A 26,923-nucleotide genomic window follows, 5' to 3' on the forward strand; every position below is an offset into this window, starting at 1 on the left:
AAGAGCATCTATGAATGCACAACACATCGAACCTTGAGGCAGATGGACTACAGCAGCAGAAGACCACACCGGGTGCCACTCCTGTCAGCTAAGAACAGGAAACTGAGGCTACAATTCGCGTCATAAAGTGCGAATCATCTCAGACCGGTTTCTTGAGCGTGACAATGAGTTCACTGTACTCAAATGGCCTCCACTGTCACCAGATCTCAATCCAATAGAGCGCCTTTGGGATATTGGGATCATGGATGTGCAGCCGACAAATCTGCAGCAACTGCGTGATGCTATTATGTCAATATGAACCAAAATGTCTGAGGAATATTTCCAGTACCTTGTTTTATCTATGCTACAAAGGTTTAAGGCATTTCTAAAGGCAAAAGGGGGTCCAACCCGGAACTAGTAAAGTGTACCCAATACAGTGGCCGCTGAGTCTATATATGTTTTTCGTTGAAGATATACAGATGTTTCCTGTTTATAATTATGTGTGTGATTAACAAGTGTATAAATAACATCCTTCTCTTCATTGGGTTGTAATATTTAGCATCTCAGCTGTGTTAATATGTGTTTATTATGTTTACATTTACTTTCTAATCCAAAGCAATTTAGAAAAGGATAAAACAAGCATTTAAATCATCAGAGATCATAAGTATAAATGCGTTTACGATCAAGTTTAAGTTTAAAACATTCCTTTTTTCTGAGTATTTGAAGAGGAGAGCGTGTCCTACGGATGGTTTGTCAAGCCCACTCACTTACTGCACTAACAAATGCACAACGTTTTCCCAAAAACACAGAGAATTGATAAAGTGTCTGGTGCATACGGAGAGAAGAGAGAGCATGTCCTACAGGTGGTTTGTCAGGCCCACTCACATGTGTGAAGCACACAAAGAATTGCACAATGTTAATAATTCATTTTAAACATGCATATTGCGAAAAGCTAATTGATTTCTCTTTTAACTTATTGCTGAAATATTAATTTGAAGTCATTTTATGGACTATCCAGTTCTTGTAGTGCGAGCCAAATGCAGTTGTGATGGATGGATGATGATATATTAGGATTTGATTTATGTATTTGGCTTATTTTATATATAATGTTTATATAATGTGGTTTATTTTAGGATATTTCATATATTTTCATTCTGAAAAGGCTCATAATGAAGTAACACTGTGACAATGAACCGCCTTTTATTCAGCTTAGTTCCTTTATTAATCAGGGGTTGCCACAGCGGAATGAACCGCCTTCTTTTTGGCTTCGTCCCTTTATTAATGAGGGGTCGCCACAGCGGAATGAACCACCAATTTCTCTGGCAATTGTTTTACATGGCAGAGCACTTCCAGAAAAGTTGGCTTTCTTATTCATTTTCTTTTCGGCTTACTGCCTTTATTAATCAGGGGTCGCCACAGAGGAATGAACCGCCTTCTTTTTGGCTTAGTCCCTTTATTAATAAGGGCTCACCACAGCAAAATGAACCACCAATTTCTTTGGCAATTGTTTTACATAGCGGATGCCCTTCTATAAAAGTTGTCTCTCTATAGAACAAACAAAATTTATTTTATTTGACATTTATGAGGGAAACTCTCCGTTATATGGCAGATAGCACTTGAATTGGCACTTGTGTGACTTCAGGAACTCAAATAAAATAGTTTGAAAACATTGACGGACATTTTGAGTATTTCTACAAGCACACAAACGAAACGGTTTCGGTATTTTGGTGAAACCTTTGTTTTTTCATGACAAGACATTTGTATTGAATTGCCCCGCTGTCATAAGGCGTCAACGTGTTTTTGTTGGTATTTGACTAGTGGTGACACATATTTAAACTATTTCCCTCAGTAGTTATGCTCGTTGGGTTAATCTGGTCAACATGCTCGCTATTGGTCGCGGGAGGCGCATTATGGGACGGGCTCTGCATCTGCTGGCTCTCTGTCCTATAGAGAGGCTCTGGGGGAGGGATCGATCCTCCACAAGCGGCCCTGGACTGCCTGTTTATTTACTAGCGGAACGCCTGATTAATTCAGCACGCTGAATATCGACGGCAGGTGCTTAGCGAGAGACTTCAAATGCCCGACGAGAACCGCAAATTCGCGCGGTCTGCTAGTCGTTGAGCGCAGTTTTGGCATCGAGTGGCTTTAGTTTGGTTTGTTCGCGACTCATCGAACGGTTGTAAAAAAAAAAAAAAACAAGCGAAGAAAAGTTGTTTGCAGGGTTATTTTGGATGCCTGGTCGTTTGTTTTCGTAATATGGCACAGCATGGACACCATCATGTCGCGAGTTCTCAAAAGGCTTTGATGTTGGAGCTGAAAAGTCTCCAGGACGAGCCCGTTGAAGGCTTCAAAATAACTTTAGTCGACGAGTCGGACTTGTACAACTGGGAAGTCGCGATTTTCGGACCCCCAAACACGCACTATGAAGGAGGTTATTTTAAGGTGAGTGACGGCTGGCTGGATGTTTTCTTTGTTGTCAGCTGACTAAAGTTTCACACGGAGTCATTTGACGTCCTTTTCTGTAAAAAAAGGAGATACGAATTAAGCCCTAGCTTGTTTTATTGCCTTTGTTTATTGTCTTTGCTGTAAAAATAAATGTAAGTGGTGTCATTCGCTTTAAATGGGATGAAAGGTCAACTGTTCCAAACCTGTTTGGCTGATTTGATTTTGAAATGTGACTATTAAATATCTTCTTTGTGTTGTCTATAATAAATAATGCTTTGTACGTACACGTGGATGAACCGAATTTAAATATTCTCTGTCTGTTCGAACGACGAATTTGAGTTCTAAATTTTAAACGCCAACGTTCCAAAATTCGACTGAGCTGTGTTCTTCATTGTGGTTTAACGCGTTTCAATGGGACGTTGAGAAAATAAGTTGTTCAAAGTTCAAGTTATTTTAAAGATTATAAACCTTTCCTCTATGGGGCCAGATTAGTCTAAAAAATAATGCATTTACAAAAACAAATTCATATATGCACTGCTCTACACACCTCACATTTACAAAATCCAATTTGTAAATACAAAACACACCTCATAAATACACAATTTGTGAATTCACAAATAAAAATCATAAATGAATCGCCAAATGAATTGGATTGTGAATCGTGTTTTGAATTTATGAATTGGATTTGTGTTTTTATCAATCGTGTTTTAAACTTACGAATTGGATGTGTGTTTTTGTATAGTATTTTAAACCTATGAATTGGATTGGTGTTTTTTTTTTTTTTTTTTTTTATATTCTATTTTGAGTTTACAAATTGAATTTGTGGATTTATGAATAGTGTTTTAATCTTACGCATTGGAATTGTGTATTTTTTTAATCGTGTTTTGAACTTACGAATTGGATTCATGTATTTACCAATCGTGTTTTGAACTTACGAATTGGATTTGTGTAATTTTTAAACCGTGTTTTGAACTAGCGAAATGGATTTGTATGTTTACCAATTGTGTTTTTCAAATTTACTAATTGGATTTGTGTATTTTTTTTTTAATCATGTTTTGAACTTGCGAATTGGATTTGTGTATTTATCAATCGTGTTTTAAACTTACGAATTGGATTTGTGTATTTATCAATCGTGTTTTAAACTTACGAATTGGATTTGTGTATTTATCAATCGTGTTTTAAACTTACGAATTGGATTTGTGTTTTTGTATCGTATTTTAAATCCTATGAATTGGATTGGTCTTTTTTTATTCTATTTTGAGTTTACAAATTGGATTTGTGAATTTATGAATCGTGTTTTAAATTTGCGAATTGGATTTGTGTATTCACGAATTTTGATCTTACAAACTGGATTTTGTAAATGTGACTTGTGTTGTGGATGTATTAATTATATTTTGTAAATTTATTATTTTTGAGATTCATCTAGCTCCATGTTCCTCAAGATAAACACCAAAAAAAAATTCTGATTCAGACCATAGTTTTACTAAAAGTTCTGAAGAACGTTGCTCGTACATTGTTAGTCTTTTCTACATTACTGTATTAAAACCAGGGTTAGCTTTTATAACCAATTTATCACTCGCCTAAAGTATAAAATGATGTAATACTTGTGGTGTTGTCTGTCAACAGGAAAACATAAGTCATTTATCTCTCCATCTGCCAATAGTTTTGTCATGATATAATCCTAGTCCATAAATCTGACCAAATTATCTGCAAAACAGCTTGAATATCAAACCCATATTTGATTTTCAAGCTGCCCCTTTTGCAAAGACCAAATTGATCCAAACATCAACCTACAGAGAAATACGTATTACTTTAGCCCAGTACTTCTCAATCTCTTCTGCTGTCAACCCATAACGATATGATATTCAAGCATAGCATTTTTTTAAAAGGCCAAAATAATCCAAAACCTCAATCTGAAAATCTAATATAAATAGATTTTACTTTAACTTATTACTGCTAAATCTCTTCTGCTGTGTCCAAGCAAAGTCACTCTGTCAGGCCACAACAATGGCAGTTATATTTAGCCTGGCTTCATGGCGATCCCTGTGTGCCATTGGCTTACATGCAGGCCAACCAACCTCCACACACAGTCATGCCATTAGCAAGTGGCCACTGACCCGCTGGGTGCGTTGGCTACTGAAATCCAGCCCAAATTGAACCAAAAGCAAATTTGATAGCGCTATAAAGTGTCTTTCTTTGTCTAAGCAGACATGGCTGTGAAAATCAAATTATCTCCTTTTGTTTTCATTCACTGATGTGTAAACCCGCATCTGTTTGTTGGCGTGGAGGAAGGAAGCAGGTCAGCCCTGAACCCACTCGCCTACTCTTCCAACAGGAAGAGATGAGTTACCATGACTTCCTGTGCGCTACTCTAACCAGTCAACAACAGACTGGTTTCCCTTCTGCTTTTGGTTTTCTTTATTAAAATAGACGTTCATGTTGTTGTTTGGTTATATGATTATTCACAACAAAACTCTCTCTGTATTGTGTAGTTTATTATTTAAGGTTATAAGCATAGTTGTTTAACTGTGCTGCTGCAAATTTGTTTGTCAGCTTTACATTTTCTGTCAGCTAAAGTTTATCTGTAAAAATGCTGATAATTTTATAACACATTACAGAGGATTTATTATTAAACACAAAATGAATCCTATTTTTTTATAACAGACTGTTATTATCAAATTATTTGAATTATTATACATTTCATAAATTTTCCTTCGGCTTAGTCCCTTAATTCATCAGGGGTCGCCACAGCAGAATGAACCACCAACTTATCCAGCATATGTTTTACACAACGGATGCCCTTCCAGCTGCAACCCAGTACTGGGGAACACCCATACACACATTCTCTCTCTCTCTCTCTCTCTCTCTCTCTCTCTCTCTCTCTCTCTCTCTCTCTCTCTCTCTCTCTCTCTCTCTCTCTCTCTCTCTCCCACACACACACACTACGACCCATTCAGTTTACCTATAGCACATGGCTTTGGACTGGGGGAAACTGGAGCACCCAGAGGAAACCCACACGAACATGGGGAGAACATTCAAACTCCACACAGAAACGCCAACTGGCCTAGCCGGAACTCAAACCAGCGACCTTCTTGCTGTGAGGCAACAGTGCTAACCACTGAGCCACTGTGTCACTTAATTATTCGCACCGTTTTTCCATTTCCACACTTTAATTGAACTTATTTTATGGACTTAAATAGAATGATGAATTTCTGTAGTCAGTTTTTAGCTTATTTGGACAATTGTTATTTACAGTTTATAAGAAAAACAAAATATTCAAAAATAAATTGATTGAATGATACATTCTTCATAAAATCTCTTAAATTTTTTGTTATATAAACTTATACTATATTAATCTTATACTTGTATAAATGATTTTTTATTTTTTTTCATTTTACACGTTTTCTAAGATCATGTATACAGTGCATGTGGCTCACATGTTGTCATCAGCACATTATGCCCATACTGTACGCCAGTACTTGACAAGCTTGTTGGTCTAGAATTAAAATCTCGATTAGTTGAACATTTTAACTTGAATACGATTAAGGAACGATTTTATTTATTTAATGTTTTGCCCTTATAGTTCACTGACAAGTTTTGTACAGTAAATATGCTCACATATTACAAGTGAGAGATTTTCGAATATAGGGTTCATCACTTGATTTTAAAATTGAAGTAAACACACACCATCTACTATCTATGATTTATTTAAAAAAAAATTTTTTATTATTATTTTTTTTATTGATCATCAGTGTTGAACAACTGAATCTAAAACAAACATTGCCTAAAACAAGGCTCTCTGCACCACACACGGTCATCACTGCTACCAAACCGACCAATCACAAAGCTTGCGCTATGCGTCTGTGTGAGATGTAGTTAAATGTTTTTGAGAGGTGCGTGGGTATGAAAAGACTGCGCCGGACCGTATGTGTGCGCTTGTTAGTATAATATCAGAATAATAAGTATAAATAATAACAATATAATAAGTATAAATCAGCCTTAACAGCGTGTTTGTTGTTCTTTTTGTCTGTTCATTTTTCCACAACAGCCTGGTCCAGTGTTGATCTTGTAGTCAAAATAAGTGGTGTAAATATTTCTCTAAACATTTGTGGGTATGTTAAACTGGTCTGATGAAATTTATTCGCACATGCCATTAAATGGAGTTCACTATTAAAGGATGTGCATTTGAATGTGTGGCTAACACAGCGGTTCTCAAACCTGGCTTTGCATGTCTCTCTTCTTAAACAGCCCTGATTTAGATAACCAGTTTATTAGAAGAGAGCTGTTCAAATGGATAAGATGCCAAGTATGATGCGATCCTGGATTAACATCGATGTTGATCCTGGAACATCATTTTTGTTTGAAAATGTAATCCATACCTATTCCCTACCCCTAAACCCAAACATAACTGTGTAAATCATTCCCATTATCAGAGGGGAATAATAGTTTGATAAGTCATGTAGAAGTGCATGAACCTAACCGTAAGCCTAAACTTAACATAAACATATCCCTTAATTCTGATTGGCTGATTAGAATGCTGTTCCAGGATCAATATGGATGTTAATCCAGGAATATGTCCTACTTGGTGAAATCAGGTTGGAAGTCCCACCATAGTGTTCACTACTCGCTACCCCTTGCACAAGAGAAAGTGGCTGAAAAAAAAAAAAAAAATTACACCGCATTGTTTGCAGAGTCGTCAATGAAATTTACTACAGATGAATTTATAAAAATAAAAAAAAACTATAGCTGCGCCACATGCTTCCCTACTATATAATATGTCGGAAAACAGTATGTAAGTTTAGTATGTCCGAATTCATAGTATTCGAAACGCAGTAAACGAGAATGACCTAATACGAAATTTTGTTTGTAAGTGTGCGTCCAATGGACACTTTACTATGCCATATGGCCACAAGAGCGAATTCATGAATAGGTGTGAAGCGACGACAACATAACACATGGCGGATGTTGTACTTCTGAATTGCATTCATAATACTCACTTTCACTATGTAGAACATATTGTACTTTTTTGAACGGTAGTGCAGTAAATTCAAATGTAGTACACCGTTAACGATTTCTGTAAATGACAATATTTAACTCTAATATGAGCTGTATTTTACTGTAAAAGTTATGCAGTATTTTACTCAATCTTAAAATTGCATTGTGAAAATGACTATACATTACAGTAAAGATATACACTACTGTAAATCATAAGCAAGATAAATGGTGCTGTAAATATAAATACAGTATTTTTGTCAAATCCTTTACAGTAAGTTACCGGCAAACTGCTGTTACAGTAGATTATACAGGACATTGTTAACCTACTCTAGTAGTATGCAATTTTAGACTCAGCTTATGTATACTTCTGACTCTGTACCTAACCTCAAGCAGAGTTTGGCCTGATCGTAAGGTTCTCATGAACATGATGTCTTAAAGCAGGCATCAAGTTGTTACACGTGGCTGTGCGTTGACAGGTAGCAGGGTTCGTTCATGATCAGCTCATGGACTCGCTCAAGCACGCACACACCCAGGCCCTTCGGCAGATGATGTGAGCTGGGCCTGGCTGTGCTTGACTCAGCCTGGCAGCTCGAGTCATGTTACCCTCCCCTCACGAGTCTGACGGAGCGTCAGGGAAATAAGAGACTGACACTCCAACTGGGCCTGTTCTAGCTTCGTTTAGTGCCTGGAAGGTGTTTGCAGTGAGTCATAACTTGGTTTAACTCTTTCAGGATGTCTAGTATGACTAAGAATCATTTGTCAGAATGAATTCATGCTCCGCTCTCACAGTGCAGTGCAACTTGTGTACTATGAAAGAGTTGTTGATGGGCTTAATGAGTAGAATGCTTAAAATAGTGTATGTTGTCAATCTACAGCAATGTGAAACTTGGAAAAAAAACTTGATGTATTCCAAGACCTGTAGGATTAGGAGAATAGATGAACAAACTGGTTCAAAATGATAAATCTTAGTCTTTATGCACTAAAACTATAAACAAAGAGGACAGTAAAATTATAGGTCTATACCCTCATTTCATGTGGCCGCTATTTAAAAAAAAAATAATAAAATAAAAAATGAAAGCGAGGCTGCGGTGGGAAGAATCCTGGAAGTATAGAATCAGCACTGTAAACACTGCAACAACATGGTGTGGACTACAAACCTCCAGCTGTTGCCGCGATTTCAAAGTGCAGATATGGTGTAAACATCACATTAAAATCATTCAGTTTAATTTAAACAATTAAAAGCATATTAGGCATCAAACTAAACCACAATCTCTTCGAGTAATATGCTTGTGTCCTCCTAGGCTTTAGTTCATGTAACTAGGTAAACATTGTAGGGACGCTTCCCTGCTTCAGCCTCTGTAACCCGGTGAGCGATAAAACAGTGCAGTCCTCTGCAGCACACCCTCATGTTGTCTGTAATAGTGTTGTCCCGGTACTGAAGTTTTAAAAAAGTCTATTTCCTGCTAACATTTAAGCAATGTAGACAGTGTTCTTCAACACCGCTGGTTTGCCATAGTAATCACCAGCGCTCAACAGAAATGACTGTGATTGGCCGTGAAGGTCATCGGTTCACCGCTCTTCATCAAGTGCAAGGTACACAATGTTCCTGTGACTCCAGGCGATACTTCTGGGTTTCTTACCACCACGGTCTCAATTTTGCTTTTAAAATGGCGGCTGCATGAAATCAGTCTATAATTATGCCTACTATTTCGAAATTATTCTAGTTTTTCCTTGCAGTAGGCTAGTCTAATTTTCAGGTTAAATGCATTGTGCTGCAGTCTGAAAGTACCGGTTAGGTGATCATGTAAACAGCTAAAGCTGAGCAAATTATTTGTAGTTCATTTGTTGTTATTAGGCTAATCATCATCATCGTAATAATAATAATAATAATGCCATTTTTATTGGATAATTTCATTAAAATGTAGTAGGTCTATATTAATGCAAAACAAGCTAAATATCTTTAACATCATCATAGGCTTCAGGAGGGCTGGGCGATTTGGCCTAAAATCAAAATCTCAATTAATTGAACATTTGAACTCGATTACGATTAATGAACGATTATTTCATTTATTTATTTATTTTATATTTTTGCCCTCATAGTTCACTGACAAGTTTTATATGCTGTCTAAAGGCATCTCTGGTGCAGCTTCCCATCATCGTCAATGTAGTAGCAAGAAAGGCTCAAGAATGAGTTCATTGTCCTACTTGACAAGAGATCAGATGTGGCTGCAAAGTAGCCGCAGAAGGAGAAATCAGCCTCAGCCTTAAACAGAGCAAGGTCACATGACTACACATGGTCGGGAAAGTAATTGAAAAAGTAGTCCTGGATAAATTAGATTGATTATAGGTTCTGAATGTCGATTTCGATTAATCGGCCAGCCCCAGTCTTCAGCTCTTTGCGATTATCTCTGCCTATCACCCATCTACCAGACTATCATCAATCGTCACAACCCTACTGTGAACATTAAATCACAAGAGACTATTTCAAATCAAAGAGATTATAACTTCATTTCTTGAGTAATTCAAAGAGCCTGTTTGTGAGCATTTACCATTTTATTTCGAGAGAACGTTTAACCATTTAATGTACACAGAGAATTATCAATATTAATGACAACCTGTCAAAATAAAAGTTTGGTTTAACTTGAAAATGCCAAAATATAGGCTTATTATTCATTCATTCATTTTCTTTTTGGCCTAGTCTCTTTATTAAACAGGGGTTGCCACAGCGGAACGAACCGCCAACTTATCCAGCATATGTTTTACGCAGTGGATGCCCTTTCAGCTGCAAACCAGTACTGGGAAACAGCCATACATATACTCAATCACACACATACACTACGGACAATTTAGCTTACCCAATTCACCTACAGCACATGTCTTTGGACTTGTGGAGGAAACTGGAGCAGCCGGAGGAAACCCACACGAACACAGGGAGAACGTGCAAACTCCACACAAAAATGCCAACTGACCCAGCCAAGGCTTGAACCAGCGACTTTCTTGCTGTAAGGCGACAGCGCTAGCCACTGCGCCACCACTGTTATTATTACTATCATTATTATTGTACAGTATAATGTACTTAAAGTAATAATAATAATAATAATGTTCCTTTTAAACATCTTAATAATAATCATGCTTTATTTTTCTTTCACATTTTAATGTTAACAGGGACAAAACCTAAAAATTGCAGGTTGTGAAGTTTAAAATATAATGTTATTTGTAAAAGGTTAATGTTGTTAAATGCTAGCTTTTTGGTTATGAAAATATGTAATCACAACTGAATCTAGAATAATTAAAATAGGGAAAAAGTTAAGAACTGGTAAGTTAAGTGCATAATTCAGCTAAACTATTTCGACGTGACGTGCTTTAACAAATTATGCTTAGAAAATGGCATATTGTTGAAATATTAGGTTGCATATAATACTCGTTTAATTTTAAATAACGTTTTAATGCTAAATTAATAAAAAGATCAATAAAATTAATCTTAGTGTTTAGTAAAGCATTCTCACTATAGGATATATGCAGGACTTTTTTCAGGATTTTCAGTAACCCAGTTAAAGTGCTTCCGGTGAGCTGTATGCCGTTACAAAATCAGCATGTTTAAGGTTTGTTTTCTTAAAAAAATAAATGATCTTCACTACTTGATTGATAAACAACATACAATGGGTCTCAGAATCTGCAACAAGCACTGCATTCAATTACATTTCTCTTTTTAAAATGTATGAATTTTATTGTACCCCAGTATATTCAATGGAGTTTCTGTGCTAGCCTGCTGATCTTGACGGCGCGTGCGTGTAAACGGCTCTCGTTTTACGCTTAAACAACTAAATGAATGCTTAAATCTATTTAACTGATTATATTTTAATTACATTACAACATCGATGCTGTAAGGAACCATATAAAATAAAAATCACATTAACCATTGAGTTTATCGATATGGGGAAAAACACGCGTATCAATGCAATAAGGTATTTGCACAGCTAATAATTGTTTCTTCAGAATAGATTTATCTTTTTATCAACATTCATTAGATGACCTGACAATATTAAAGCATGTACTTTGATTTATATTTTGTTATTGATTTAGTGTGATTCAGTTGTACCACGTAATATTCAAACTGGTCACAGATAAGTGCGTTTTGTGGTTTTTATAGTTATATTTTTGTTTCATATAGTGTTCGTAAAACTGTTTTCAATTTGCTTATCTTTTAAACATGGCTATTTGTTACTTTTGTTATTGATTTGGTATCAATACTGAGGTACTAGGGTTTTGATATCACGTTGAAACTTAATAATGGTATTGAGCCAACCCTAATTCGCTATATGTGTTGATATAATTGTATGGTTTATGTGTATCAACAATGTAACCGATCAGATGTAGATATTACAAAATACACATAGATCAAGTGGATAAATCCAGAGTGAACAGCTCCTCTAGTTCTTCACAGAGAGCATTTTGCCATCTAATTAGGCTAATTACCTGCACAGAGCAGACCCTAGTTCATTCTTAACTAGCTTTCGGTGTCAAGTGAAGAAACGGTGGGAATTAAAAAAAAAAAAAAAAAACGCTTCTTGTTTCTGACCCCCAGGGACCGTCTGTCCCTCAAGGACACTGTTTCCCGTCCTCTCTAATGTTTCATTGGGATGGAGAGAGCGTGAGCAGCTTCCGGAAGATGAGGAGAATGAGTAGCGGAGGTGTAGGAGAGCAGGACAGGACAGTTTGTTCAAGGAGAGCAGCGGTGACCTGGTTTATTTCCCATACTAGTCCAATATCCATGGGATTTACTTCCTCTCATTTTCCTTTAAATGGGATTTATTGTAGGAGAGAGATTTATTTTTAGGTTGTGCTCCAAGACAAGGATTTTCGAGCAAAAAAAAAAGCTGTTCTATTATTCCTCATCATTTTAACTAAATGCATTATGTAATGTGAAGGTGAGTCCAGAATGAACTTCTCATGAAAACCAAATGATGTGTTCGACTTTTAATAAAGATGAACATCTGCTGCGTGAACTCTTCCAAAAACATTGAGCTGCAACACATTGTTTGTCAATGGCCAATAGTCACTAGGTTTACTGACCAATAAAGACTTTTATTATGTAAACCACGTCCTGAATTTAGAGACATTGTAATGAATTCAGAGTTATTGTTGTTTTTGCGGTGGTTGCTTTTGGGTAGAAGAATTGTAGCTCATTTGGTTGATTCACACTTGTCAAAAATTGCATTTTGTGTAGATTTGTGTGTTGATTGCATATGTTAGGGCTTGGACGATTAATTGATACTGTGTGATTCATGGATTGATTCTTAGATTTTTGGTGCATCACAGTTATAAGCTTCTTTTTTAACAGCAGATGGTGCTCCTAAGCTGCTTTATAATTAGTAGACTCAGTGAGCACGAAGAAGAGTGCTTTTGATCATGTATTGTAAGAGATCAAATGTACTTTTATTGCAAGGGATTAATGTAGACCAAAGCTCACTGAACACTCTTGGAATTTGCTTAAAGGCAATCTATTATTTTTTACAAATGCAAAATAAGGCCCTGTTTACACTGTCAGGTCTTGATGCCAATTCCGATTTGTTGCCTATATCTTAAATTTTTTTTTCTCTGTCTGTTCTTTTAATTTCGACCCAAATCTGATTCATGTGTTTTACACTTGCCATACAATTTACGACGTCGTGTATGCGTAAAGGCGGGTTCTAGCATCTGCGCCACACTAGCCATGATGAAGAAATTGTCTTTCTTTTAGCTCTGCGAAAATATGTGAATTTCGCTTAAATTTAAAATGATTCTGAGGCGGAGGAGGAGGGAAAGGGCCCTCATCGCAGCTTGCACCTATGGTTTATATATGGTGTCCTCAACTATTCAGAGGAATTTGTGGGTACGAGAGAGATCTCAGGTCTGGTGGGAGCAAATTGTGATGACTGACCACTTTCCTCCTCCATGTTTCCTCTGTTGTTATTGTTGTTGTTGTTTACCACGTTGGCATCTCCACACACGCTCTTCCATCTACGTCATTAAACCGCGGAGAAGTACCATAATGTCGTCAGTTTAATGATGTACGAAACAGAACGCCTCTAAATCTGATTTGCCTGTTTGCATGATAGTCGCATTGTCACATACCCGATTTATATCTGATTTATTTCCACATATGAAGGAGGCCTGAAACCGATCTCTGAATATCCGAATGCATGCCTTTTTGTTTTTTTTCTCCTTGTTTACATGCTCAGAACAGATCTGATTTGTGTCACATATGAGCAAATAATCATAATTGGATCATATTTAACTGGTACTGTTAATGGGCCCTGGAGTGCGTTTATGAAGTTTCAGCTCAAAATGCAACACAAATAATGTTTTACAACTCTTTAAAACAGTTTTCAAATGTTTTGGTCACTGTCACTTTAAATTCAAATGAGATGCTTTTGAATTCAGATGGCTGCTTCTCATTCAGGGCTGTCTATGGTAATGGGGGAAAGATCATACTAACAGGTGGGGCTTTCCCACTTTGATGTCACGAAAACAGGGAGAATTTGAATCAGTGTTTTTATAAAGTGGGATTATAAAAAATAGAATAGAAAATAGAATTTTTTAGCATTAGAGGCGGGCTATGTTCTCACACTGTTGCCACACAACTGCATTTAAACCCCCTAATGTATGTGAGTTTTTTTTTTTTTTTTTTTTTTTTTCATAAATTTATTAATGATTGTTTTACGTTTAATAGGGTGTCAAGTAATTGTTTCTTCAATGCAGACGCAAACAATTTTGTATCGGTTCAGTAATAATCCTAACCAGTTATGACGTCACTTATTACATGCGTTATATGGCGGTTGCTTACTATGGCGAGGGTGGAGACCGTGAGTAATTAAAACGGTCCAACAACTTTTAAAAGCAGATAACTGCACATCTCACTGCTTGTGAGTTTGCTGGACACTCTTTTATTGACAGGAAAGTACATCAGAACACAGGCTAGAAAAAAAAATTAATGTAAACTCTCTCTCTCACGCTACCTCTGTGACCCCTTTGACCTGCTGGCGAGTTAGTAAGATAATATTTTATCTCCTCTGTCAGCTTTACAGCAATAACGTTACTTGTGGAGGCACAAGCTTGTTTGCAGAGCAAGTTTTCTTCACTGTGTCACCATCTGTAATGGATCTACTGATCGCCACGGCCTTTTAACATCAGTGTCCGTATCGCAGTGTGTTGAAGAGCGCCAGAGCAGCACTGACCTTTAGAGCCAGTCGCAGACTTTTTTTGTTAAGTGCGTGACCAATCATAGGTGTTTAAGTACTCGCTCGACAACGCTAAAAAAGCTAATGAGAATTTTTTTTTCGTTTGTTTATTTGCTATAAATGCTCATGTTGTTCTGTGCCTGTACTTGAGTTTTGTTTGAAACATTTAAAAAGTGTGTGTTTTTTTTTTTAGAACCGGTAAAATTAAAGGTACAGTACATGTATCTGACTTGTATTAAAGGACCAAATTGTATTACAAAGAATGTATAATACAAATATATTAATAAATTAAAAATTTTTAGTTCAATAATTGTGTTGCTAAGTAAAATATTAAATTGTTTATGGAAAGCATCGTCAATGCACCTAGATATTGAATTGAACCGAATCAGTGGCATGATGATCGTAACCGAACTGTGAGACCAGTGTAGGTTCACACCACTAACGTTCAAGTGTATGTTTAAGGATTGGCAGAGTGTGGGTGTTTGTAGAGCCATCTGGTGGTAAAACCTAATCTCAGAATTGATTCAAGAGAGAATCTTGATGCATTCCAAAAACCTAAGAATCATTCCATAAACCACAAAACATCGATTTATTGTCTTAGCCCCATCTTTACACATATTCAAATGCTTAACTTACAATTATAAATTCTGGAACTCTATAGTGCTAAGAGTCTTACAGCAACATTTAGCCAGTTACGTATCTTTCGTCCTCAAACTGCTGTATCGTGTTCTTCAGTGTAACTTCATTTTAACCCAATGAATTGTAGATGCTTATTTTGGACACATTTATATCAAAAATGTAATAAAAACGGCACAGTTTTTCCTTTTCTGTTTTTGAAGTTGCATGTGCAGACAATGACGTTCTCTGAATGATCCCCATTCAGGTGGATCCGACATAACTAAAATGCTGCATTATGTAAGGCCACTGGTGCTGTCCCTTTAAAGGTCCCATAAAATTAAAACATGAACTTTTTTTTTATATGTTAGTATCAGTATTGTTCGTTTTTAGGAATTCTATAAGCTAGTGTGCTCCAAAACAGTAAGAAGTTTATCAACATGAAAGGCTTGTAGTTTGTCGCTTCTGCCTAAATGGAGCAATGTTTTTTTTTTTTACGTCACCATTTCAGTTTCTCAAATCAAAATCATAACCAATAAAAAGCTTTCTAGTGTCTGTCATGCCCAACCCTCTTCAAGATGCTTCTCATTTGCTTTTCACTTGATGCGCTTGAGCTTAAAACACTCACTGGCAGAACAGTGATAAAACCAAAACTCTAATGGCTGTTTTTTTTTTTTTTTTTTTAAGAGAAGGGGCTACACTGTCCCACCCTCTTCGTGTTTACATTGAGATTGTCACACATCGAATAAAAATGCATTTTTCAGCACTTCTCTCTCTCTCTCTCTCTCTCTCTCCCTCCCTCCCTCCTTCTCACCCCCCCACCCCCCCCCACCCCCCCCTCCCCTGCAACTTCATCTTTATTTAATATACTGATCTATATAAAAACAAAAATTAGACCTTAAAAAAAAGTTTGAGCATATGTTCATGTAATTTAGCATCATTTGTTTGGGCTGTGAAGTACTCCCACATCTGTAGGCTGAATGCGTTATCCATAAGCACGATCACTACTTTCACAAAATCACGTTTTTGTAGTTTAGTTGGACATGATGATTGTAGCATTTTCCAGTGGTGGAAAGATTACTGAAAAATCATACTTGAGTAAAAGTACCATTATTTGCCTAAAAATGCGTGCAAGTAGAGTAAAAGTATCTGTTGTATATATTACTCAAAGTATGAGAAAAAAGTAGCCCTTTCAAAAGTGCTCATGAGTAACATTCTGTAGTGCCTTTAGTTATTTCCCAGCAGGCACACAACGTCATAAGATGTTAATTTTGGGTTAGATTTAGGTTGTGATGTCAGGTGATACAAATTCAATCTCTAGCCAGTGTCTTAATGACAATGTTATTTTGATGTCCCATAACGACGTCAAATGACGATGATATTTGGTTGACTTTTTTTTTTTAAGGTTGTGTTAGAAAGTGACCAAAATCCAACGTTGAGCAAACATCTTAAACCAACGTCATATTGATGTCAAATACTGACATTTATTCATCAGATATGGCAATCAAAATCCAATGTCTCAAACATATCATAGTAAAAACGTCCACACTGCGTCAAGCTGTAACATCATTAGATGTTATTATTTGCATGATTTTAGGTTGGACGTTGGACATTGACTTCAGCCTGATGTTGGGTTCTGATGTCAACCTGATTTTCATTTCCGAACAATGCAACAACCCCACAATGTTGGGGTAAAATGTCAATCTGACGTCATGTTGACAGCCTGTGCCTGCTGAGTGTTTAAGACCATTTCGGTCATCATACAGTAAACATCTGTCATCTTGTGATCTGTGACATTCAATTAAACAGTCTCTGGATAAATGGGTGTAAAGATTTTGGACATCCTCTTGGACACTTTTAATGCTTCCAAACCATTTGCTGCAATTGTAAATCGCCCATGTCTTGAGGTAGTTTATTATGATGCGATTTATCTTCTATGTGTGATTTAATTGGACAGGAATCACAGGGCTGATTTTTCTAATCCCTATAGACAAGAAAAAAATAAAGTAGTGACTTCAGGTTGAAGGAAAGTAGTGGAGTAAAGTACAGATACTGCACTAAAATGTACTCAAGGTAAAGTAAATGTACACATTTTTAAAACTACTTAGTAAATAACAATTCCTGAGGAAAAACTACTCGATTACAATAGTTTGAGTATTTGTAATTTGTTACTTTTTTACCACTGGCGTTTTCAAATATTTGGCCCATGAATAAGAGAACAGGCTACCTTCATCCTAATGGAACACATCTTTAAACTGTCTATGGTTTCTCCTTTGCAATTTTAGCATCTAGGCAGCAGGATACATCAGATTCTAGGCAGCATTTGAGATAACCTGTTGGATAAATGTTTAAAGTAAAAGCTGTATTATTTTATGGGGTCTTTAAGTTCGAGTCTTCTCATCTAGTTGTTGGGCAATGTAGCTAAAGAGAGACGCCTGGCCCACAGGCTGTCACAGGAGCTCTGCTGTGTCGGGTCATGTGCAAGTCCTGTAAGCTGCCTCTGGAGAAACCTAATACTGTTACCTTCTTACATGGATCCCTACTTGAGGTTTAATAGGCTTGCTCGCTTGAAAGTTGCCCGGTGCTGCTTGGGTTTCAGGAATTGAGTATCACTTGATATGTACAGGTGTTACACACTCTCTGTGTGTGTGTGTGTGCGTGAGAGAGAGAGAGGGAAAGAGAGGGAGAGCTGGGTTTTAAGCACACACCAGCTGACCGTGCCAAATCAGCAAATGTAGTGTGCTGTGGGGGGTTGTGGAGTGGTCATATGTATGTGTGCCCACCACCCGCTGTAGTGAAAGGCACCAGGCTCGGCTCGCTACAGATTGTGGAGGATTTGCATGGATATGTGCATGAAGGGGGGTGTTTATACATGGATTTGCATGTTACGGAGCCTGTGGGCAATTGTTTGGCTTTAGAATGGTAGAATCTTTAAATATGGTGTTGTCAACTACCAAGGTTGGGATGATTATAATCCATTAACTGTTGCAGTTGTGTAAAAATAATAATAATAATAATAATAATAATAATAATAATCACAATGTAAGAATGCAAGCATAAACATTTTATTAGTAATAAATCTGCATGAATGATACATTTAAATGTAAAAATGTTCTTAATGTATCAGGGGTGCGTTTCCCAAACAACGACATAGTTCAGCTGCGAGTTATCATAGTATGATGCATCATTTGGGAAAAGAATGATGTAGTGACGAGTGTTTCCGTAAAAACCGTAGTTTCTCTGTCGCATATCCATCGCTTGAACCACGTCAGTTATAACGTAAAACGTCCATAATGATGCTCTAAACGAGATGGAGTAACTACTACTTTAGAGAAACCCCATAATTTTTTGTGCAAATTATATTGTTTTACACGCTCACGCATTTTTAAAAAAGTCCAATATTAGTTTTAGTAAACATGCATATATTTTCCTTATTATTTGAAATATAGATAAATGGCACATATAGGGCCTGTGTTTCTTTTACAAATATTATTGAGAATATTCCACATTCTATTCTAAAACAAAATCACTTACAAAAAGCAAACACATTCTAATCACGTATATAAATAAATAAATAAATAAATAAATAAATAAATAAATAAATAAATAAATAAATAAATAAATAATGAGGCTCTTTATTAACAAATGAAATGTAATATCTTTATTAGAAAATGTGAAAAATCCTACTATAATAATAATAGTTGTGGTTGTTTATTATTATTAAGTAGGATATTGTTTATCTATTTTGTATTTTTTGGAAAAACTACTTTGGTAATGTAAATTCAGCATTTAAAATAATAGGTCGCCTATTGTCATGTGAACAGCATTTTCACATGGAAAACGTTCTTGTAGCTCGGCCCGCATAAGGTGCGATCAGTAAGTGAAGGGGGTGGAGCGAATGTTAAGTGAACAGCGGGATGGGAGGTGGTGGGGGTGGAGCGATCGGTAAGTGAAGAATGGGGGGTATCGTAAGTGAAGAGGGGGGTGGGGGTCAGGCGGCGAGCCAGATTGGCTTCCTATAGCCAGTCATGAGCCACGGTTGTGTTTAAATTGGCATAATTGCTTTCAAAGTGCACTACGAAGGACACGCAATTGTCAACATGAAGATCGTTAATAACTGAACTGTAAAAATACTTTGAAAGCAAATTACACCTAAAAGTGATGAGTTTAATGCGTTTTTTTTTTATTTTTTATTTATTTATTTTTTTTTTAATAAATCATTCCGGGTTTAAATGTTGGAACTTTCTAAAGGAATAGGTATAGGGGGATAACGGAATAGAACACAGCCAGGAACTATGCTTCTAACTATCTTCAACAAAATATGTTTGTAACAACGGAACTTGCGATCTTAGTTGGCTAATGATGGTTTTCGGAAACACACCCCAGAATAATTTTAATATCCAATTGCAGTAAAACAACATTGTTGTTGTTGATAAAATTAATTTAGATTGGGTTGTTGTTGTTGTTGTTGTTATTATTATCAACAACAAATTTAATAATTGTAATACAAATGCTAATCATTGAGTAAGAAAACTTTGTTTAAAACCAAGAATAATACTTTTGATTACAATTTTGTCATATGTCATTGTCAACAAGATTATTTAAAAAATTATAGTAACACGCTCTAAATTGGGAGATAATTATTGTAATTACCAAGAATATTACAAATAATGTAATAAAACAAAACAATTTCAGCAGTAATGTAAAAATTTAGTGCTGATTTAAAAATAATTTAAGGATGATGATGATGATGATTTGGTAACACTTTAGTTTAGGTCACAATTCATGCTAATAACTACTGGCTTATTACCAGACTATTATTAACATATGAACTGTTTATTAGTAGTTATAATGCATGATCAAATTTGCCATCCCTAATTCTATCCAAAACCTAAATCCAACTTCTACCCTACTAACTATTAATAAACAGCCCAGTAGTCGTAGTTTATTAAGCTAGAAGTATTAGTTATTGATTTGTTAATACCGTGAACTGAGACCTAAACTAAAATTTTACCACAATTTTTAATTGCAAAAATTATTCAAGCACCTTGCTAACCCATAGCCATGTCTAGGCATTACAGTAGACTTTGCATACTAGTGCATGCTACATCAGTGCACAGAACGCCTTAGCAACACTCTAGCAACCTATTATATCCCTAGTATTTTATTCAGATATTTGTTTTTTGGAATATTTTAGGGAGTTATTATGTGGCCACAAGGATTTTGAATGGCAATTTTTGGGTTCTAGAAAAAAATATTTTTGAAATGGGTACTAATAATAGTAAATCCCACATACAACCTGGATGCCCATCTTGGCAATTGTTCATCGACTCCCACATGAAGCCTACAGAAGAGCTCACACTATTGACTGAAAGCATTTCTACATGTGCTTGAAGATGAGTGTTTCTACAGCACAACGCTTTGAGTCTTCTGCCCAAAGACGGATTATCAGCCTGTGCTATAAATGATTTGATATGCAGATGGAAGCTTAACTTGTAACAGGCTTTCAGCTAAATCAGATATTCTCCAATGAAAAGCATTTTCAGTGCATGTGTGTGTGTGTGTGTGGTCTGTTGGTACATGAGGTCTAGCAGTGAGCAGTTTGTAGCATTCGGCCAAAAAAATACATCATCCAATATGTCATGGAGGTGTATTTCAGAATGTTACTGCAAATGAGATCTTGGCTTTTGGTTTTGCAACGGCCTCAGTACTCGTGTATTGCTGTAAGATGATGTTTATTCCCTAATGAATCTATTATTTCTTTCAGGCACGCATCAAATTCCCTATTGACTATCCATACTCTCCTCCTGCCTTCAGATTCCTCACTAAGATGTGGCATCCCAACATCTATGAGGTATGACCACACAATCCGCTGCCAGAACAGTGTTGTGCATAAAATTTATTGCTTGTGTCAGTTCAGTTAATTTCATAAATAGCCAATTAGATGTATCTTCTTCAGAAGTGCCCCCTTTTTAATACTTTCTATTAAATGTAAAGCTGTTAAGGAAATTACCTAATTTGACTGTTATAATTGCTTTTGTATTAGTAGTTTTTTTTTCTTCTTACAAATGTATTGTTTGAGTGTATTACGTTTATTGCACTATGAATACAGCTTTACAAATATATATACACAGAAATATAAAAAAATATATATTAATGCTTGAAAGATTTAAAACAGAGATCTATTAAATATTTCAAAAGAGTTTAGATTGAAACAAAGACCTGGAAATGACGTGATGGTGGGGGAAAAATGGGTGGAAGAAAAAAAAAAACTGAGAAAAATAATGTGATGGGAAAATACATATTTAAGTTTTTGCCTTGTGCGTTATCTCGCAAAACTGTTGTTTGACAAACACTTCCTGTTCACTTCATACTTGTCAACCCTCCTGTTTTTGCCAGGATTCTCCTGTATTTTACCATTCTATCCCAATATCATCCTATTATTAATTATTTCCCATATTTTAATCTTGAAAGTACATTGAAATGAGTATAAAAATATCTGCATTCACTTTCTTTCCATTTAAAGCTGTGTATCGATTGTCATCGCATGCAACCTCTGAATCAGTGAATCCTTGTATAAGTGCTGACTGACAGACGCTCTCCGTATGATTAACTGATCCCAGATCAGCTTCTGTACACGTCATTTAAAGTGACACCTCTGTTATCAAACAAGTGACGAGCAGCAAATGAATCTCTCGTTTTGTTTGATAACAGAGGTGCCGCTTTAAGAATGCACAGGTCTATAATAAAAGCATTCTATTACTTTAGTAACTGCTTATTTTAGAGAAGTTGTGTTTAAAATAAAACATGCAGGACGGACATGTTTACATATTATTAAGTATATTTGTCTGTCTGAACTCTCACCCGAATCCTAAGGTATCTTGCACTTTAGCTCCTCTTTAAATGGCGTGTACAGAAGTTGATCTGGGATCATTTTATTATATGGAGCATGTCCGTCAGTCACTGATTCAGAGGTTGCATATGAAGGTGCAATGATCAATACACTGCTTTAGTGGAAAGAAAGTGAATCCAGACATTTTTATATTAATTTCAATGTGCTTTCAAAATTATAAATATGGGAGAAAATACTTAATGATAGGATGATATCAGGATAGAATAATAAAATACAGGAGAATCCTGGCAAAAACAGGAGGGTTGACATGTATGAAGTGAACAGGAAGTGTTTGTGGAACAATAGTTTGGCAAAGGAACGCAAAACAATTAGCACAACTTAAAAATATTTATATTTCCCATCACTCGGTTTTATTATTATTATTATTTCATCCCCCCCATCCACCCCCCCTCATTCCTCCACACCCACCATCACGTCCTTTTCGGGTCTCCGTAGATTGTATGCGGTTTAAATGAGTTAATAAAATTATCCTAAAAAGTTTTACAATTATCTAATTTGTTAGATTTGTTTTGTAATTTTTGTGGATTAAAGTGGATTTTACAAATTCAGACTGCCTTCATGCAATTTCATATTCTGAGATTAGCTTTTGTAAATTTCAAAAACTTCTTAATGTATTATGTAAATTTAACAAGCAAACCATGTTTCAGAATGGCGACGTCTGTATTTCCATACTGCACCCACCAGTAGATGATCCCCAAAGTGGAGAGCTGCCGTCAGAGAGGTGGAACCCAACACAGAACGTCAGGTAAAACATATGGCTGTAATTTCAGGAACTTGTTTTATTTTACAAAACTCATATGCTATAGGTTTTGAGTTAGGAATAGATACGAGAGTACATGTCTTGTTGTTAACAGGAGCATACACTCACCAGCAATTAGTGGGTACACCTTTGCTAGTCCCAGGTTGGGCCCTAGTTTGCCTCGAGAACTGCATTGATTCTTGGTATTGTTTCAATAAGGCCCTGGGGTCTCATTTATAAACATGGCATATGTGGAAAAGACAGTGGAGACGTGTGTGCGCCACTTCCCACACAAAGGTTTTGATCTATAAATACAAACCTGATGGAAGAATGTGTGCAGCTGTCAATGGTCTCAAACTCAATTCCTGGAGGGCCGCAGCTCTGCACAGTTTTGCTTCAACCCTAATCAAACACTGCAGATCCAACTAATCAAGGTGTCCAAGACTACTAGAGACTGTTAAGCAGGTGTGAGTTGGAGCAGGTTGGAGTTAAACTAATGCAGAGCAGCGGCCCTCCAGGAATTGAGTTTGAGACCACTGCTCCAAGTAAACATATTTATCTAATTGAACCAACATATAAGCCATAATCATTCATAAATAAATTAAGATTTATTCGGGCAAACTTTCAATTTTAGAAAGGTTTCTGTGCAGATTTGATAAAAGCGACCCCTGGAAAGTTTTCTCAGAGATCTGGTCCATTCTGACATGGTAGCATTTACACATGCTCTCATTTCATGACATCCTAAAGATGCTCTATTGCAGTGTTTCTCAACCAAGTTCCCGTAGGACCACCAGCCCTGCACATTTTCCATGTCTCCTTAACCAAACAAGCCTAATTCACATCATCAGCTCATTAGCAGAAACCGAAAGACCTGTAATGGGTGTGACCGACAAAAGAAACATTCAAAACATGCAGGGTTGGTGGTCCTCCAGGAACGTGGTTGAGAAACACTGCTCTATTGGATCTGGTGACTGTGGAGGCCATTGGATTTCTCTTTGGTGAACTCATTCACTGAGATGTTCAAGAAGCCAGTTTGAGATGAGTTCAGCCTTGTGGCACGGTGTGTTATTCTACTGGAAGTAGCCTTTAGAAGATGGGGACAGTGTGTTTACAAAGGGATGGACATAGTTTATCACAATATTCAGGCAGGCTGTGGATTTTAAATGATTTTAGTTGACATTAAATGGCCCAACGCGTGCCAAGAAGTCTCCCTCATATTATTACACTAAGCCTGAATCATTAATACAAGGCAGAATCGATCAGTGCTTTCATGTTGTCTGAATGTTGGAGCAGACCCTTATTCCAGTCTACTTTTGTCCAGTTTGTGTGAGCTTGCGTGAATTGTAGCTTCGACACAGGATTGGCGCTGGTGTGTTCTTCACCTGCTTTAACTCATCTGCTTCAATGTCTTTTGGGTTCAAAGATATTCTTCAGCAGGCGACTCTTGTAACGACTGATTGAGTTACTGTTGAGTACAGCTCAACAAGGCATTTTTGCCCTAAGAACTGCCGTTCACTAAATCCCTTTTTTCCATACCATTCTCTTTAAACCCTAGAGATGGTCAAGTTGTTAGTGGAAATCTGTTTCTAAATTACTCAGATCTGCTCCAACAACCATGCCATGTTCAAAATCCCTTAAATCACCCCCCTTATGAACCTGCATGTCTTCTTAAATACATCTACATGCTTACGGTTGCTACCATGTGATTGACTGGTTTGATACTTGCGAGTGAATGACTAAACCCAGCAAACAATTTTGTGTTTTAATAGAGGTCTGATAATCATCTAAACGTAGACAGCTTGGCTAAATGTGGGCTTTCAGTGAACATCTAATAAACATCTAAGAATAACCCACAACTAGAGTATTCGTCAAATAGACAGACTTTATATGTGTAGTCATTCATTTCTGTTTATTTGAAGACTAGTTTAGTTTTGGCCTATTCTTAAACGTCTATTAGATTTTCACTGACAGCCCAAATTTAGCCTTGTTTTAGCCAAAAAGACCATGTTTAGACGCCTATTAGACATATTTTAAAACAAAAAATGCTTGCTGGGAAGTGGCATGTTTTACCGTTTCCTTTTGTAAGGAAGTGGCGTTGTGCAAACAATCACCGTTCACAGTTCAGCAGTTTGAGATCAATAATTAAGCCAAAGTGTCGTAATTGGTTTGGTTAAACGAACTGATATCTGCTTCTCTTTCAGGACAATCTTATTGAGTGTTATCTCGCTGCTGAATGAGCCCAACACCTTCTCGCCTGCCAATGTGGATGCCTCCGTCATGTACCGGAAATGGAGGGACAGCAAAGGCAAAGACCGAGAATATGCAGAGATCATCAGGTTGGAGAAACACTCACTTAGTCTTTCTTTGAGATGTATTTTGCATGTGCACTCATCTGCCTTGGTTGTGGTTTACAGGAAGCAGGTTTTAGCTACCAAAGCTGATGCCGAACGAGATGGCGTGAAAGTACCCACCACGCTAGCTGAATACTGTGTTCGTACCCGAGCTCCACCAGCAGATGAGGGCTCTAACTTTTTCTACGATGACTACTACGATGATGAGGACTTAGACGACGATGAAGAGGAAGGTGAGGACTGTTGCTATGATGAAGACGATTCCGGAACGGAAGACTCTTGACAGCCAAAACTCGCCACTTCCAGTTTTCCGTTTGGTTTCATAGCTTTTTAAATTAAGGCAAAAAGAAACGTCTCATGTTTGAAGATCTGAGCTCATCAAAAAGGGCAGCAAACTGATCCCGGTGAACTGTTTTTGTACTTCTTTTCAACCGGTCAACTCTAAACCCAGACGCTTTATGGATTAGTTTTTTTATTCCCCACACTTTGTTTTGTCTAGTCTTTCAGGTGCAGGTCGGGTTCAATCAATCAGTGTGCAACAGTCCAGCTCATGTTTATTTGATCCTCCATAAACAACTTGCCTTTCAAAGGCATCTGATCTCAGGTTTTCATTCTCTGTGATGTTTTTTAAAGTATTGCCATCTTGGGTTGGCGGAAAACAGTAGCGAATACACCTTCTCAGGGCTACTTCTCTTACTTACACCACAATGCATTATATTCAGCTTTTGTAACCATGGACTGGACATGATCAATGTTCTAGAGGAAGAGGATCATGGCAAAGCTTCACCTACCATTAATACCATACTAAGCTTGGAACTTTAATGCGTTTCATATTATCCGCAAACAAACCTGTCTTATTGGTTTTGTTTTTCACTTTTATGGGGTTGCCAGGTAGTGTGTTTGAATCTTCGCTATATTTAGTTCCTCCGTGACATTTGAGGATGTTTTAGTTTTGTAATATATATATGCCTTTTCATTTTAAAGCTTTGTGGCGACTCATTATTTTTTTCCGAAGCTAAAATCCTCCTCAGGAAAATGAACATGAGACATTGGTGTGATTTGACCCCCCAAAGGGTATTTTGGGCCACTTTTTCCCCCTTCTTGTTTGTACTTTAGGTTTTTTTGGTATCTATTTAATGTCTGAATAAAGATCTTTATTAGAGTTCCTGTTTCAGTCGTTGGTGAATAATGAAATTCTGTAATAAATCTATCTCCCTATGCAAAAAACCCCCAAATATTTTAGTAAAGCAGGGATTCTCAACCAGTGGCGAACCTGCAGGTGGGCTGTGAGAACTTTTTTTAAAAAATATTCTACTATAATTATTTGATTTATTATTAAATGTCATATTAAAATGATTGAAGTAATGGCATTTTCCATTTTCTGTGATTGATTTTACTTGGTACTCGATGCAAAAACAGTCTCACTGTTAAATACAGACATAACTGGGGCTTAAACTTCCAACCACTGCACGCCAACTAGGACTACATTTTCAGTTGTATAATCGTCACGCAATGTAAATGTAACGATGATTAGAGTTATATTAACCAGCCTCCGTGTGCTTCACGCATGCGACTCGTACTGCATCAGAGTCTCACAAGTTAGTTGATTCACAAACTATCAATAAGACAAAACATTCAATAAGACATTTGTTCATTTATTGAAGAA

The 26,923-nt window shown here is 36.7% G+C and overlaps 1 protein-coding gene across 1 annotated transcript; it reads left to right on the forward strand.

Annotated features, from left to right (window-relative positions):
* Nucleotides 1-1,940: 1,940 nt before the first annotated feature.
* cdc34a (cell division cycle 34 homolog (S. cerevisiae) a) lies at nucleotides 1,941-26,419 on the forward strand. Its single transcript, XM_056452598.1, has 5 exons — nucleotides 1,941-2,421; nucleotides 21,022-21,108; nucleotides 22,815-22,912; nucleotides 25,108-25,242; nucleotides 25,321-26,419. Exons 1-5 carry the CDS (start codon nucleotides 2,236-2,238, stop codon nucleotides 25,538-25,540), a joined length of 726 nt encoding a protein of 241 aa, XP_056308573.1. The 5' UTR covers nucleotides 1,941-2,235; the 3' UTR covers nucleotides 25,541-26,419.
* The last annotated feature ends 504 nt before the right edge of the window (nucleotides 26,420-26,923 follow it).

This window comes from Danio aesculapii, unplaced genomic scaffold (genome assembly GCF_903798145.1).
Source record: "Danio aesculapii unplaced genomic scaffold, fDanAes4.1, whole genome shotgun sequence".
Lineage (NCBI taxonomy): Eukaryota > Metazoa > Chordata > Actinopteri > Cypriniformes > Danionidae > Danio > Danio aesculapii.

Bases quoted from the DNA above. Each gene is read 5' to 3' on its own strand.
- cdc34a (XM_056452598.1), top strand. From the start codon at position 2,236: ATGGCACAGCATGGACACCATCATGTCGCGAGTTCTCAAAAGGCTTTG. The intron at 21,109-22,814 runs GTATGACCACAC...ACCATGTTTCAG, and splicing joins GGCATCCCAACATCTATGAG to AATGGCGACGTCTGTATTTC. The intron at 22,913-25,107 runs GTAAAACATATG...CTTCTCTTTCAG, and splicing joins AACCCAACACAGAACGTCAG to GACAATCTTATTGAGTGTTA.